General features: G+C 35.0%; 1 protein-coding gene across 1 annotated transcript in view; it reads left to right on the forward strand.

The window, feature by feature from the left end:
• Positions 1-9,665, forward strand: part of CFAP69 (cilia and flagella associated protein 69) — a 68,898-nt gene extending 59,233 nt beyond the window's left edge. Inside the window, exons 17-23 of the mRNA XM_022585264.2 lie at positions 2,279-2,471; positions 3,477-3,614; positions 4,192-4,268; positions 5,457-5,654; positions 7,366-7,452; positions 8,734-8,838; positions 9,336-9,665. Coding sequence (XP_022440972.1) covers positions 2,279-2,471; positions 3,477-3,614; positions 4,192-4,268; positions 5,457-5,654; positions 7,366-7,452; positions 8,734-8,838; positions 9,336-9,506 — 969 coding nt within the window. The 3' untranslated portion in view covers positions 9,507-9,665. The remainder of the gene's footprint in view (positions 1-2,278; positions 2,472-3,476; positions 3,615-4,191; positions 4,269-5,456; positions 5,655-7,365; positions 7,453-8,733; positions 8,839-9,335) is intronic.
• The last annotated feature ends 5,092 nt before the right edge of the window (positions 9,666-14,757 follow it).

Below are 14,757 nucleotides of genomic sequence, written 5' to 3' on the forward strand. Positions count from 1 at the left end.
TTATTAATAACTTCTAGCTTCTCTTAGTATTAAAAGGGTCACCTTAGACAAAGGAGTAAAGACCAGCATTTTTAAAAAACTGTGTATAGTTTGTAGGTAATGTGAAGAATCTAGTGTGTCATACACTGTTTTATAGAATGAGCAGAAGTGAGCATATTAAGCCTTCCAGGAAGGCAGCTGAGAAGAATGGCAAAGATCCTTACAGTAATCCCCTACTAGCCTCAATTCTAAGTGGGTCCATAGTTAAGATGATATGAAAGAGAAAGTATACTTTTGTTTCAGTAAAACTTTGGGAGATATTCTCATGCAGAGTTCTAGCTATGTCACTGCCTATGATTGCCACCATTCTTGATTTTATTAACAGAATAACAAACCTACTTTGACTTAGCAACGATACTAAAGTTATCTGTGTCCTTTTAACTCTGAAAGAAAATTAGTTTACACTAGAGATGAGAGTGAACTCATTAGATATAAAACACTACAAACAAAAAACAAGTAAATAATAATGATAATAATAAAAATAACCCTCCTTGAATGAGTCATAACCAGAAACCCTTTGAAAGTTCAGAAAATTGAACATAATACAGAAGGACGTATGTAGTCCTAAATGACATACAGCTCACCGTGTTTCTCTGACTAGCGTACAAGTATGCCCAGAGGCACATGGTCAGTGTCAGGGATTCTCAAAGCTACAACATTAATTTGGCATATCTTCCTGGAATCTAGCTTCTACTTAAGATTTGGAAGCAAGGAATGATATTATGCATGTACATATTAAACAATTATATTTTATTTTAATATTATATAGAAGACATAAAAGACATTTCTTACTTGTGTCCACTCTCCTTCACCATCAGGGTTTCTTGGATGGAAAGGCATGAAGGCTGGTAGGAGAGGCCATATAACACAGTGGTTGTGAGCACAGGTTGGAATCAGTCTGACTGAAGCCTCTAACAGTTGTTAGCTGTGTAACTTTGAAAAATTATTTAACATCTCTGCTACCAATTTCTTCATCTATAAAACAGAGATAACATTTATCTACCTTATGCATTGGTGGAAGGATTATGTGAGTGATTATGTGTGTGTGTGTACACATATACATGCATTAGAATAGTTCCTGACAGATATTTTTGTTGTGTTTTCTATAGTTATGAATGTAATTATTAGATTGCACTTAACATGGATTAAACCAGCCAAGTTAACTACAAATTACAAATCTTCTTTACTGAAGTTCCTATATAAACGTCGACCCTTGACATTTGCCTCTTTCTCCTGAATGTGAAGTATTGGAGTAAAAAACTCATTTGATTGAGGATTCTGCTTAATACAATCTGCTAAAATATTTATTCAGTGTGAAATGGTAATTGCTAGTAAAGGTTAAATATCATTGAGCGTTTACTATGTGACAGGCAGTCTCATATAACTCATCATAATAACTCTCTAAAGCAGGTAATATTATTACCCTTAATTTAATGAAAGAGGAAACTGATAATGTTTGCAATTCAGACAACAGGTTACATGTTTCCTTTGCTATATTCTATTAGCAGTATACTGTAGGAGTTAATCAACCAAAAATATTTCACACAGAAACCATTACTGTGTGGAGGCCATTGCTCTGGTTGGACTTCTCTATACCTAAATCTTGGTTTGCTGAAAACTGTTTGCAGGAAAACAGAGGAAATATGCTTAATACGATAATTTTTCTTAAGTGCTTAAATACTCTTTTATGGATGCTGAGTTTCAAAATACAAAATTATACCTCATTTTGGTTTATTTTCACATGTGACTGCCACTTGGAGTTACCATCAGTTGGTCTCTTAGTAACAATGAGGTTATAGCTAGGATGAGAGAACTTTACAAACTTTAATTAAGCAGGTAAACTGGAAAGATCCTGTAATTACAGAGTCCTATGCATAGCACCATTTACCTTGCTCCACTTAAAATGAACATTTTCACTTATTTTGACAATCTCTCTTTTTCCTACTCAGCTAAATCAATTACATTTTTGTTCATGACATATGTTTATGACTACATCAGAATTATATTGAATCTTTTTCTTTCTATTTTTTAAGAATCCCTAATGTTTGAAAATGGACTCATTACAATGGTATTTATTTTAATAGGAGATGGTCACAAATCATACTTAGAGTCTTAATTTTATAAGGCAGTCATTTAGAAGAAACCTACTGATTAATACAAAAGTTTCTCCTTTCTTTTTTAAGACAATAATTCTAAATATTAATTGTAACATTTTTCTTTTTCTGTTTCCTTGCAAAAGTTGAACCAAAAAAAATTCTGTAATCTAATACTTGGAATAATGGTTGAATTTTGTGATAATCCCAAAACTGCGGCTCATGTCAATGCTTGGCGAGGGAAGAGGGATCAGACAGCTGCTAGTCTTTTAATTAAATTGTGGAGAAAGGAAGAAAAAGAACTAGGAGTAAAACGTGATAAACATGGGAAGATCGTTGGTAAGTGTATTTATAATTGTTTGTAGAAGCAATTAGATCCGTATTTTTAAAAAGCAATCTTAGGAAAGTATGGGGCCTTACACCATACTAAGTAAATTAGTAGCAGGTTCATATTTTTATAGAATATTTTCAGGAAATGGTATTTGATTATATTCTTTAAGTTGAAAATAAAAAACTTAACAATACTTCTTAAAGAACTTTCTTTGAGTTACCTGCTTTTGTAAGTATATTCAGTAATATTTCATTTACCAATAAAATTTGGGACATAAGTTGAGTGCTTGAGAACAATTTTTATTGTATTTTGTACATTTCTGTTGATTCATATTTATACAGTTTACTTTTTATATGAAAGAAGAAACTTTTAAATAAAAGTAAATCCAATGGTCATAAATTTTAATTACTAGACTCTAAATTAATGAAGTTAACAGTACCAGAATTTATATTTCATTTATCTATTTTATAATGCTACATTATATTTTCTAAACCTCTTACAATTCTTATTATAGTTTCATCTGTTAGTATTGTTTATTTTTAAGTGAAAATACTTTCCCCTTTAACTTCTGATGATTTCTATCTTCAAACCATTTTTATTGTTTCTAACTTTTGATCTACAACATCATAAAATAGTTTTTATATTTATAGCATAATATATAGAAACCAAAAGCAAATAGGAGATTACATCATTGTTAAACTGACAGTGTTCAATTTCTGGATCTCAAAATTAGAAAAGTATTTATATGAAAGTTTCACTTTTAAAAAAGTAATTTTGTGAAATTTTTATATTTTACATAAATAGTTTAAAATGAAAGCTTTAAGTTTTGCAACAGAATGGGGAAGAAATTATTGATTATTTATGCTTTTAAAGGAGTAACCATGTATCAGGCAGTATTGTACTCTTACAATATTTTTATATATTTTATAATGTCTAGACTAAAATCTTAAAATTATTAATTTACTACAGTTTTTATCTGTCCTTTCTATATTTTCATGATATCCAATGATTAGATACAAAGAAACCTCTATTTACTAGTTTTCAAGAAGAGCAAAAAATCACACCACTGCCTGCTAACTGCCCAACCATTGCAGTTATGGATGTTGCTGAGAATATCAGAGCAAAAATTTATGCTGTGTTGGGCAAACTAGGTAAGAAGTTACTCGTCAAATGCACAAGAGCCTCTCTTTTTTGCTGAGTGTTGTAAATTGATTTCACTTTGGAGTCCATTTTTCATATATGATGAACAAAAGTCCCTTTATACAGATAAATGCATATTCTATTGTTATCCCAATATGCAGGCTACACCCTTAAGCTCTGGGTTTGGGGCCAGGCATCAGTATTTTTTAAGCTCCCCAGGTAATTCCAGAGTGCAGCCAGGATTAAAGGCAGTTAGTTTTAGATGGTTAGGCTTAAACACTAGAATTCTGAATCACCTGAGGACTTGACCTTGCTTCTTATTAAAGAAAAAGTCCTCACTCTTCAGATTGTGAAAGTACAATATCATGGTCTGACCACAGCACAGAAAGTATTCCTCTTCTAATGACTAGATAAGGATGACCTGGCAGCTGTTTGTTATAGGAGGAAGCCAGAAGCTCACAGAAGTAACTTTTTCATAAATCAGGATGAAATCAAAAGCAGTCATTTGATTTGTTTTTATGATAAATATATGCCTTTTGGAATCACTTGCTCTGTTAAAGTAAATCTCTCTTTATAAACTTCGTTTAGATTTTGAAAATTTACCTGGCTTATCTACTGAAGATTTTGTTACCCTCTGTATCATACATAGATACCTTGATTTTAAAGTGAGTACTTTCTTAACCTTGTTATTAAAATCTAGTATGGCAAGACATCAGTTGGGAAAGATCTATTTTTATTTGTGAGCAATCATCCATGAACTGTGTAGTTTTTATTTCTTATTTTACATCTGATACTATTCAAAGAACATACCATTAACTGATTGGGTATTTTCCATGGGATAAGATTTCATCCAACTATTAGTTTATAAAAGAAGATGGAAGTTACTGACATAGAAGCCTAACAGAATCTTTAAAATATAATTTCTTCTCTTTAGAGGGTATTAAGAGCTAGGGTATTAAGAGCTAGAATTGAATGAATTATTATTAAAATAAATGATTTATACTTATTAAAGTATTATTTTATCATTACATTGTATGATGATCAAATATCAGTTAAAGAGTTGATTACTTTGCTGGTTATATACTTTTTGGTAAATAAATGCCTTTGAAATTTTAGGAAAGTCTTTCCAAGTAAACATTCTCTTCTACTAGTATTAGTACTATGTATTTGAATGCTGTAAATGAATAAACCTCTATAAAAAAGGAAAACAAGGCTGAATTTTATCCATATTCTGGATGTATGTTTTTTCTCTAAATTTAAACATACTCAAGCACAGTAATTTCCAGATAACCCAGAATATGAGATGGAGCTACAGCATGATGAAACCAACATGTTAAGAGTTTTAGATTCAAGTATTACCTTAGCTGGAAAGTGAGGGACAAGGCCCTATTTCTCAGGGTGGCTGGGTACTAGAGTCCCGGGAATCCCCATGTTCATTGTTCTACAAATTCAGCTTGACCTAGCCTTCAAACAGGGCTTTAAGAAGGAAAGCATCTGTACTTCAGGAGGATGAGACTAAAGCAACAACTTGTGCAGCTGTGAAAACAGTGTCTATAAAGGAGAGGGCAGTGATGATAGCAATAAACTACACTTAGGTAGTGGAACCTTACCCATGAGTACCTATCATTGAAAAACACTAGGTAAATTACTTCTGAATACTCAAATGTAACTGTTGCCCCAAATCATTCTCAATGTACTTAACTTATTCCCAAGGAGTAAGTTAGGAGAAGCTGGTTCAGTTAAGTGTTAACTTTGGAATGATCACCCAAATAAATTTTAGGTTACGTAAAATTATATTATTTATTTGTGGTTAATTTAACTTTTTAAAACTCTTTAAAACTTTGCTATAACAGATTGGAGAAATATGGAGTGAAATATATGAAGAAATAAAATTAGAAAAGTTAAGACCAGTCACTACAGACAAAAAAATTTTGGAATCTATTATAACAGCATCAGAAAATATTGGAAAGATGGTTGCTTCTCTGCAAAGCGAGATGATTGAAAGCCAAGCATGCCAAGATGTGCAAAATGAACAAAAAGTATATACAAAAGTAAGCCACAGATGCCACTGAGGCACAAGAAAATAATTTCAGTGTATAAACTAGTTGAAGTTATCCATAAGTTATATTTGCCTTACTTGTGAATGCTTCAGCACTTAAAGTTACCTTGTAATTTTCTTTTATAGTTACTTTCAGTGTCTTTGTATAGTTTTTAAAGAAAACATGGAGTTAATAGCTTGAAATTCAATTACTATACTCAGTGCTGCTTTATGGCATTATAATTTGATTTCTACAGGCTTACATTTTAAAAGGTAGACACCTGAGACATTTCCATTTTTTGAAAGGTCAAACAGAGTTCCAAAAATTGTGGTCTATTTAAATGTATACACTTAGCAAATTCTGACAAATGGTGTTTCTCTGTGACTGTATGTATAACCTCACTGAGAAAGTTGGCCCTTGTCCCTCACTCTGTGATAGGCCCTTACTAGCATGCCAATCATAGGCACACCGACAAGCCTCTCCTCACCTCAGTGCCAAAACATATACTGTGAGCACTCTACAAATCTGGTCTCTGACTTTAGCTAATCAGAAAAAGCCTGTCAGGAAAATATAAGCCATTTTCCCAAAGCTTTACACAGGTAAGAAACAACACATCAGAAGTTTTTGAGCAAATAGGTTAAGTGACTATTTAAGTAAATTGTTCAGAGATACAAAGATGATGTAGATTCTCCACTTCTGCTTGGTGATCTTTTATGACTAAAATTAAGTATTTAAAACACTTTAAGTTGATTTCCAAAGTGTTTTCTATTGCCTGATCTTTTTACATCTACTATTAAATGTCTACATCTTCAGTCTAGTGGAACTTAGCATCCACCTATAAATTCTTGGATAACTCCCTGCTTAAAAGTTTTGTTTGTGAAGATTTTTTATTGCAAGGACGCTGCCGTTTAACCCATTCATTTGCTTTTAAGTGGAGTACTCCATTAGAAGTTCTTGCTCCTCATTAGTTCTATTGAATTGGCAGGATTCTGCTGTGTGGGCTAGCTATTGCTGATTTGTTGGTTATCGTTGATTTGTTATCATGGCTCTGACCCAGTTTATTTTTTAGCAGTTGTTTAATTAAATACTCTTAGGTTAATAATTTAAACTTAATAGTCTATTATATACCAACCAAGGGCATGTGTCCTCAGATTATATATATATTTAGTGGAGAGCCTGTTGGAGACCATTGTCCTTTGTCAGTAGTTACCTCCCTAGACTGCATCACGACAACAAACTCAGCACTCTCACAAAATTGCTGTCTTGCTGAAGGTGTAAATTAGAAGCACTTTTACCAATATAATCTTGCCTAAACTATTATCAGTGGCAGCAGAAAACTCTTTATTTTCTCCTGTGAATTTGCTCTTGGGTCATCTATGTAGCTTGTTCTGGGTTATAATCTGTCTTCACAAGTGATAATCATGTGAAACAATCAGTCTTGCTAAGAAGGATTATTGTTATTTTCATATTTTGTATTTTTATAGCAACAGTTTTGCATTACGTTTCATGGGAAGCAGTTCAAACCTTGGCCACATAGTGAGGGAAGGAGTTTTTTTCCATTTTAAGACTTTGGTTTTTTAAGTTGTTGAACTCTAACCCTCTTGCTAGTTGACCTTAAAATTTACGTTGGCAAAAACTAGGTCTTCCTTCAAAACACAAGTATTCAAGCCCTTTGGTATCCTTTCATAGAAAGTGGAACTCTTAATTATCTTTCTCATTTCAGGTACAAGCCACACACAAGCAAAGAGAATTGGCTAATAAATCATGGGAAAATTTCTTGGCTAGAACATCAAATATTAAAACTTTAAAGGTAGGATTTTTAAAATATTACAATATCCACAACAAACAGTCAACTCTGACAGACTTTTTCAGGGATAACTATTCATTCACCTTTTTCTGTTGATCTTTCTGTGGAATGCCAACACTATTGATCCTCATTTGCAGTTTAGGGCGTTAACTGAAACTCTGCATTTTTCACAGTTACAGAAGATACCACTCTGAGTTTCATTTGGCTTAGCAGTGGGAGGGAGCGAAGCAAGGATGGTGTTCCTGGTTTGCATAAAAGAGATGAGAGTTAGCCAGGAATAAGCAGGAGAAATGTGCTCCTACTTTCCATTCTAAGCCTTCTTATTTACTGATCCTTTCTGTAAGAAGCAGAGTGAAGGACACAAAAAACAACTGTCCATATTACTCTCTCCTTCAAGGATGCTTCCCCTCTGTGACCACCAAAAGAAACATTATATTAAAGCTTAAGTGGGAATTTGGGATAAACACCCCTTTGGGAAAATGTGATAACCTGCTTCAGCAGGAAACTATTCTAAACAGTTTATAATGCTAATTGTTCACTTGAAATATGTAAGAAGCAGCATAGATTTCCAAAATCTCATTACTTTTTTCCCAACTTTTTCATTAATACTTGGGATACACTTTTATATAATGTTACAATTCTTCCTCTAGATATGAAACTGTTAAATGTTATATTAGCCCACGAAAATAGTGGAATCATTAAAATAGCAAAACCAAAATTAAGAACAAGCTTATTCAAGGCACCATGTCTCCCCTTTGTCACTAAAAGTTCTTCCCAACTTTAAAATCAGCCCCCTCCATGCAAATAATTTGTTACCTCGAATTTAGCCTGTTCTAGTGCCTCAACTATTGAGCTTGACTATAACTGCAGCAAATTATATAGTTTGCATTATTCTGAATGCTTGAAACATTTAAGTGTACTGAATTAGTATTTAATTTATGCAAAATAATTTGAAAACATGTATTATCTATTGTAAATTTAGTAGCTTATTCAATTATGTACAAAAAATTGAACCTGATTTCCTTAGGACCTGCTTTATCCCTTGGTCATATATTACCAGTACCTATGGAAATCTCAGTAACATTTTCAGGTGTTTTCTGCAACGTACAAAGGATATAACTTGTTAATAACTATTTTCTTAGCCTAAATGAGTAAATGCTAGTGCTAACTAATAAAGCATAAAACAGACACAATTAAATATATTTTGTATACTTCATTGTAAGTACCATAGTTAATGCTTTAATAGCAATTAATTTATTTTCTTTCTAATTTAAAAATCTTCAGAAAGCAAAAAGACTTCAAGAGAAAGGTATAGAATCCTCTAGATACAGTGAGCATCCATCAAATGCAATATTTCACCAGACAGATATTAAAGGCCTTAACACAACAGTAAGATTCTTTTTTCTCTATAACTTTTCTTAGTAGATATTAAATTTAATCCCCAAAGAGTGTTATTTCTATGGGGTTTTGTCTCATATTTTTTTCTTTTTGCTGTTCAAATATCAAATAGTTAAGGCATATTTATCTCTACCCTTGCCTAGTTCTGGCTTAGACCAGACCCAGCCCTCCAGGATTCCCAAGAAACTGCTATAAACACTAGTCAAAATATATCTCTACATCTCTTTGACAGAAAGTGTGCAGTGCCTCCTTTGCCTGGCAAATAGATCCATGCCATATTCCAGTGTTCCTGGTGTCCTATTCTGGACATAATTTGGCCCTGATTGCAAAGGCTCCAAAGCCCTTATTTTTCCATTAGTCCATGCTGTCTCCTAGTTACTACGTTCATTTTGTGTCTCTTCCAAAGTTAGCTGAAGGATGAATGAGTTTTCCTCTTAGTGAAAAATTTTGTAAATGGACTCGTAAATATTTACTTTTGCTTTTTTTAGGTGCCCTCTGGTGGTGTAGTAACAGTGGAAAGCACTCCTGCCCGATTAGTGGGAGGACCTCTGGCTGATACAGATATTGCTCTTAAAAAACTTCCTATTCGAGGAGGAGCCTTACAGAGAGTAAAAGCAGTAAAAACTGTGAATGAGCCAGAGAAGAGCGTTCCCGCATAAAATACTCTGGAGACTTTTTGAAATACATTCTGCCTATAATTTTTTAGTTAAATATCTGTATATATAAATGTAAAGCAAATATTTTAGAATAAATATTTTAGTAAAATACTATTAAAATAAAAGCACATATAATGTATTTTTATTGAAAATATCAGCACATACTGTGAGAAGAGTTATCATCAATTTCTTTCTAAAGATTACAATCCTCTTAACTGAAAATTGTAAAACATGTTGTATCAGTTGACTCTTTCAATTGATGTGAACTACTCCAACTGGTTTAAGCCAAAAACCAAACCAAAACAAAAACAAAAAAACCCAACTTTTACAGGCTCTGGGGCTATCAAATCTAGGACTAATTAAAACTACAGGCATTGTTGGATCTAGGAACTGAAACTCTGTGAGTAGGCTCTTCTCCTTCCCTAGCAGCTCCTGAATTATATTCTCCCAGGTTGATATCCAGTAGAAAAGAGTGCATGCCTATCTCTCAACAGTCTGCAACAGTCTCTGCATCTTGGGACCCCTGATTGGCCATATGCCCACTCCTGAACCATTCATCATGACTTTGGCCAGATCTGAGAACTGCCTACACTCAGAGACAGAAGGAAGCCAGTCCCATCCAAAGCATATGGATGGAGTAGGGAATCAGGATATTATTAATATATGTTATTATAAGTATATATAAATACTGGGCAGCAAAAACATTTGCAACAAATATGTTGGTCAACGTAAAATAAGTTCTCTCTCCTATAAAAAGCAAATGTTATTCATAAGCTAAACAATAAAACTAAAATAAACATGTTTTAACTCTTAATATATAAATAAATTCTAATGCTACTTCTCTTCCTTAATGGGGAAGGAAAAGGGGGAGTAGGGAGAAACTCTTTTGGTGGTGGAGGTATCTTGCCAAATAGGAGGTAGATGCCTTAATGCTAGATGTAGAGCAAAGTGTCTGTGTCCCTGTATGGCATTATGCTGTTTCCACAGCCTGTCTCCATTTCCATCAACCCCCTTCTCCACTCAGGAAGCTGCAAAATTGAGTTCATGTCCAGGGCTGGGAGAGACAAGAATCTGTTTTCTCAGAAAGGAAAATATACTGGAATTTGAGTCTAGACTCTAGGCCCATAGTGTGCACACAGCAGTGTACTGGTTAAATGTATAACAACCAGCTCTGCAAGGGGAAAAAACCCTTATTTGTAGTGTTTGCCAATCCCACTATGACCAATTTCAAGCTACCAACATGGTGCTACTGAATGCAGAGTTGGGAAGACATGCATAGAATCCACTTTCATTATCAGATAAAAGACGGCTCCAACACCCCACTGGGCCCACCTTCTCTTACTTTCTCCTCCCTCTTCCCCTCACCCCTCCTCCCCCAATTCACATTCCTCCAGGAATTTTTCATTATTCTGTCTGTGAGGATAGTGGCATCTGCCATGAGAGGAGAAATTGCAATTGTTGTTATTGTTCTAATTAGAATGAGTTACCAGCGGCCTCTCACCCTGGCCCAGCTGCCCATTCTCCTTGTGGCTCACAGGAGTACATAATATGCATGAGCTTATCAGTGAGCTTTGTGCTTTCTTGAATCCCTTTCTCTATTACCACCACCCCCAAGAAGATAGGAGATGGCATAATTTGTTCCTCTTCTTCACAGGCAGCCCTAAGCACAAAGGTTCCATGTAAAGGGGAGTTACTGAGACACAAGAATGGATGTGGGTAGGAACATGCAACGATGAGATGCCCATACAAAAAGCACCAGATACACGTTCAGGTACATCTGAGATACACATAGAATTGAGATGAAGTGTCCATGGCTAAAAGCAATGAATGTTTACTCCAATTTGTAGACTATAAGTTCCTTCCTCAGATTCTAAGCTCCCTAAAGACAAGATAGAAACCACATCTCATTCATTATTGTAACCAACACCTCAGTAAATAAATTATTGAATAAGTGTGATGGTGGCCTCAGCTCCTGGCAACCTTACCCTCAACTTCTGCAAAGGCAGCAAAGTCCTGAGCTCAAAGGGAAGGTTCAGCCAACAAAATACTATACCAGGAATGCTAAACATGGACGTTAAAGTAGTTCAAATGTATGTGCTTCGTAACAGTGATAGACTTTCTCTAAAATGAGGCATAAATACTATTACATTAATATAACCAGTGGGTAGAAATAGAATTGATATTTCTTGGCTGAACATTATTTTTTGGATGTAGTACAACTTGGTATCTCCAGATTGATTAGGACTGACTGCAGTCAAAATAATCTGTGAGTTCTGTAGAACTTCTCCCTGCTGTTGTAGATCTTACCCATCAGGAAGAGGAAAGGTAAAATAGGGCAGGTTATTACCTAGCAGCCATTTAACAGAGGAAGAAATGTACACAGATGGAGGGTAGTAAGGTTGCTTAATCCAGACACTTGCACTTGGTAGACAGACAATACCCAAGTTCGCATATTACAATTCCAGCCACCCGGCAGCGAGCCAGTGAGATCAGTCCCTCTGTCTGACAGGGTCACTAATTCTAACACGTCTCCATCTCTCCTCACATCCTGTGCTCCCACCATACCACTTCTAAGCCCTAGGGGATTTGTGCCTCTCCCATCCAGCCTGGCTGAAAGGTGGACAGTATATTTCCTTCCATGAGTCAACTGATACAAAATTTCAGCTCCCAGACTTCTGCTAATAAACTAAATGAAAAGGAAGTCAAGAAAATAAAAACGGAGTTGAGTGAGCACAGATGAAAGTGGCTTCAACACTCTTCGGCAATGAGATTTTTAACACATGAGGGAGGAGTTCATTCCATGATTAGACCCTGTTAGCCAGTGCTTGCTCATATTGGATGAAAACCAGTGAATAATTAGGTGAACAACTTTTGTTCATCTGGTCCTCAGTCTGCCTTCTGAAACACAGGGTACCTTTCATATCACAGGAAAAAACTATAATGTTCACCCTCAGTCTTTCTGGGTCAAATATCCAGTTTATTTAGTCATTCCAGACTATGAACCTGGCCAGCCCTTTCTGAAGTGCTACAGTTTGTGATTATTCCTCTATACTGAGACCAACAGAACCGAGCAACAATTTACAGGTATAACAGGACACATGGAGGGTATAATGAAACTAGTCCCTCTCATTTTTACACACCTTCTGCCAACATAGCCTAGGCTTACATTAGTTTCATTGGCAACCATGTTTCATAATCGCTTGTATTTATTTTAATTTATGTAGATATTTCCTTTTCAAGGAGGTGGAACATAACTCCCCATTCCCTAAAGTGTGGGTAATGCTTAGCGCCTCGCTTCCAAAGAAAACAACATAGAAAGAGAAGGGAAAGTAACTTTACAGCCAAGAAACCTGGCAGATACTACCTCAGCCAGGGTTAAACGCCATCTGTGTTATGTCATGTTGACAGCATGTACCCTTGATAGGAAGTGCTGAGAACAGTGCTTTACTCCTGTAGTTTTCCCAAAAAAACCTATGACCCCAGTCTAACCATGAGAAAAGCATTAGGCAAACCCAAATTGAGGGACATTCTGCAATACAACTGACCAGCATCGGGAAGTGTCAAGGTCATCAAAAACATCTTCTTAGAGCCTAACTCATTGTAAGTGGTGTCCTGGATAGGATCCTGGAACAGAAAAAGGACATTAGGGGAAAAACTAGTGAAATTCAAATAAAATAAAATATGAAGTTTAATTTAAAATGTATCAGTATTGGTTCATTAGTTATGACAAACATGACTAACGTAAGATGTTAACAATAAGAAAAAATGGGTGAGGCATATACAAGAAGTCTTTGCACTAGCCTTGCAACTTTTCTGCAAACTTAAAACTATTCTAAAGTAAAAAGTTTATTTAAAGAAAAAAAATTCTATAGGAAGAGCAGAGGAACTTTAAGCATAGATGCTCAATTTTTATCCATTGTATCACCTCATGAAGAAATATTCTGGGAGCAATATTAGATGTTTTGCTGTCTTTTTTCAGCTTTCAGTGCTCTGGAAAATAACTGATTATGAGTTAAGCTATATGAGTTCAGCATAAACCCAAAACTGAGAAACTGACTGAGTCTTTACCATAATAGCACTGCAAGAATTGGTGGGTTTTGGGGTTTTATTTTTTTTGGATGATCTGTCTGATCTAGTCTGATGATTTTGAATAGGGCAAAAGAGAAATACATATTGTTCCCCACTCAACCCTATGTTGGCTACAATTCCTCTTTCTTGGAAAAAAAACCATATTTTGACATCATAAAAGTGCTTTTGAATTATATTATTTCCTGCTGCATCTTTGTCCCACAGCAATGACAACTCTGGGAGTCAAGGATTGTGTCTGGATTGCTCAGCAGTGTACCTCCAAGCTCAATGAATTTTTTTGAATGAATAAATGATGAAAAAAGAATAAAATTTTCTATATACAAATGACATGATTTGTGCCCAAAACTGGGGGGATTTAACAGAACATTATATCTAAGTACCATCAAAAAGGTTCAAGATGGAGACTTCCCTGGTGGTGCAGTGGTTAAGAATCCACCAGCCTATGCAGGGGATGTGGGTTCGAGCCTGGTCTGCGAAGATCCCACATGCCACGGAGCAACTGAGCCCGTGCGCCCCAACTACTGAGCCTGCACTCTACAGCCCTTGTGCCACCACTACTGAAGCCCGCGCGCCTAGAGCCTGTGCTCCGCAACAAGAGAAGCCACCGCAATGAGAAGCCCTCGCACTGCAACGAAGAGTAGCCCCCGATCGCTGCAACTAGAGAAAGCACGCATGCGGCAACGAAGACCCAACACAGCCAAAAATGAATAAATAAATAAAATAAAAAATAAAATGAACTGCCTTTCTGCTTGTTATTCCTTTTTTTTAAAATGAGGACTATAAAAATGAGAACATAAAACAAATTTTTAGGCCTTAATGCATAAAAAAATAATATATAGCTTGGTGATGAGATACATATATCAGAAGCCACACAGTACACTACATCAAGATTAAATATTACTTTTTAGGATAATACTGGCATTAGTTTTGGCACAGTTTTAAAGTCAAAATTATGTAGAAGATACCTGATAAAACTGGTTACAATTTTACTGCACTGATTGCAGTATTAAAAAATATGTTGTATTTGCATTTTAAGTGGTTTTTTCTTTAAAAAAAAAAAGAGGCTTTACAAAGATGCCTTCTAAATAAAAAGTTATTGACAAAATACCCCAAAATATGGAAATGATAATTCAATAGCCATAAAACAATTACATATCAACAAAAA

The sequence above is a fragment of the Delphinapterus leucas genome, chromosome 9 (genome assembly GCF_059928025.1).
Source record: "Delphinapterus leucas isolate spDelLeu-1000000601 "Yukka" chromosome 9, BTC_Dleu_Yukka2, whole genome shotgun sequence".
NCBI classification, from domain to species: Eukaryota; Metazoa; Chordata; class Mammalia; order Artiodactyla; family Monodontidae; genus Delphinapterus; species Delphinapterus leucas.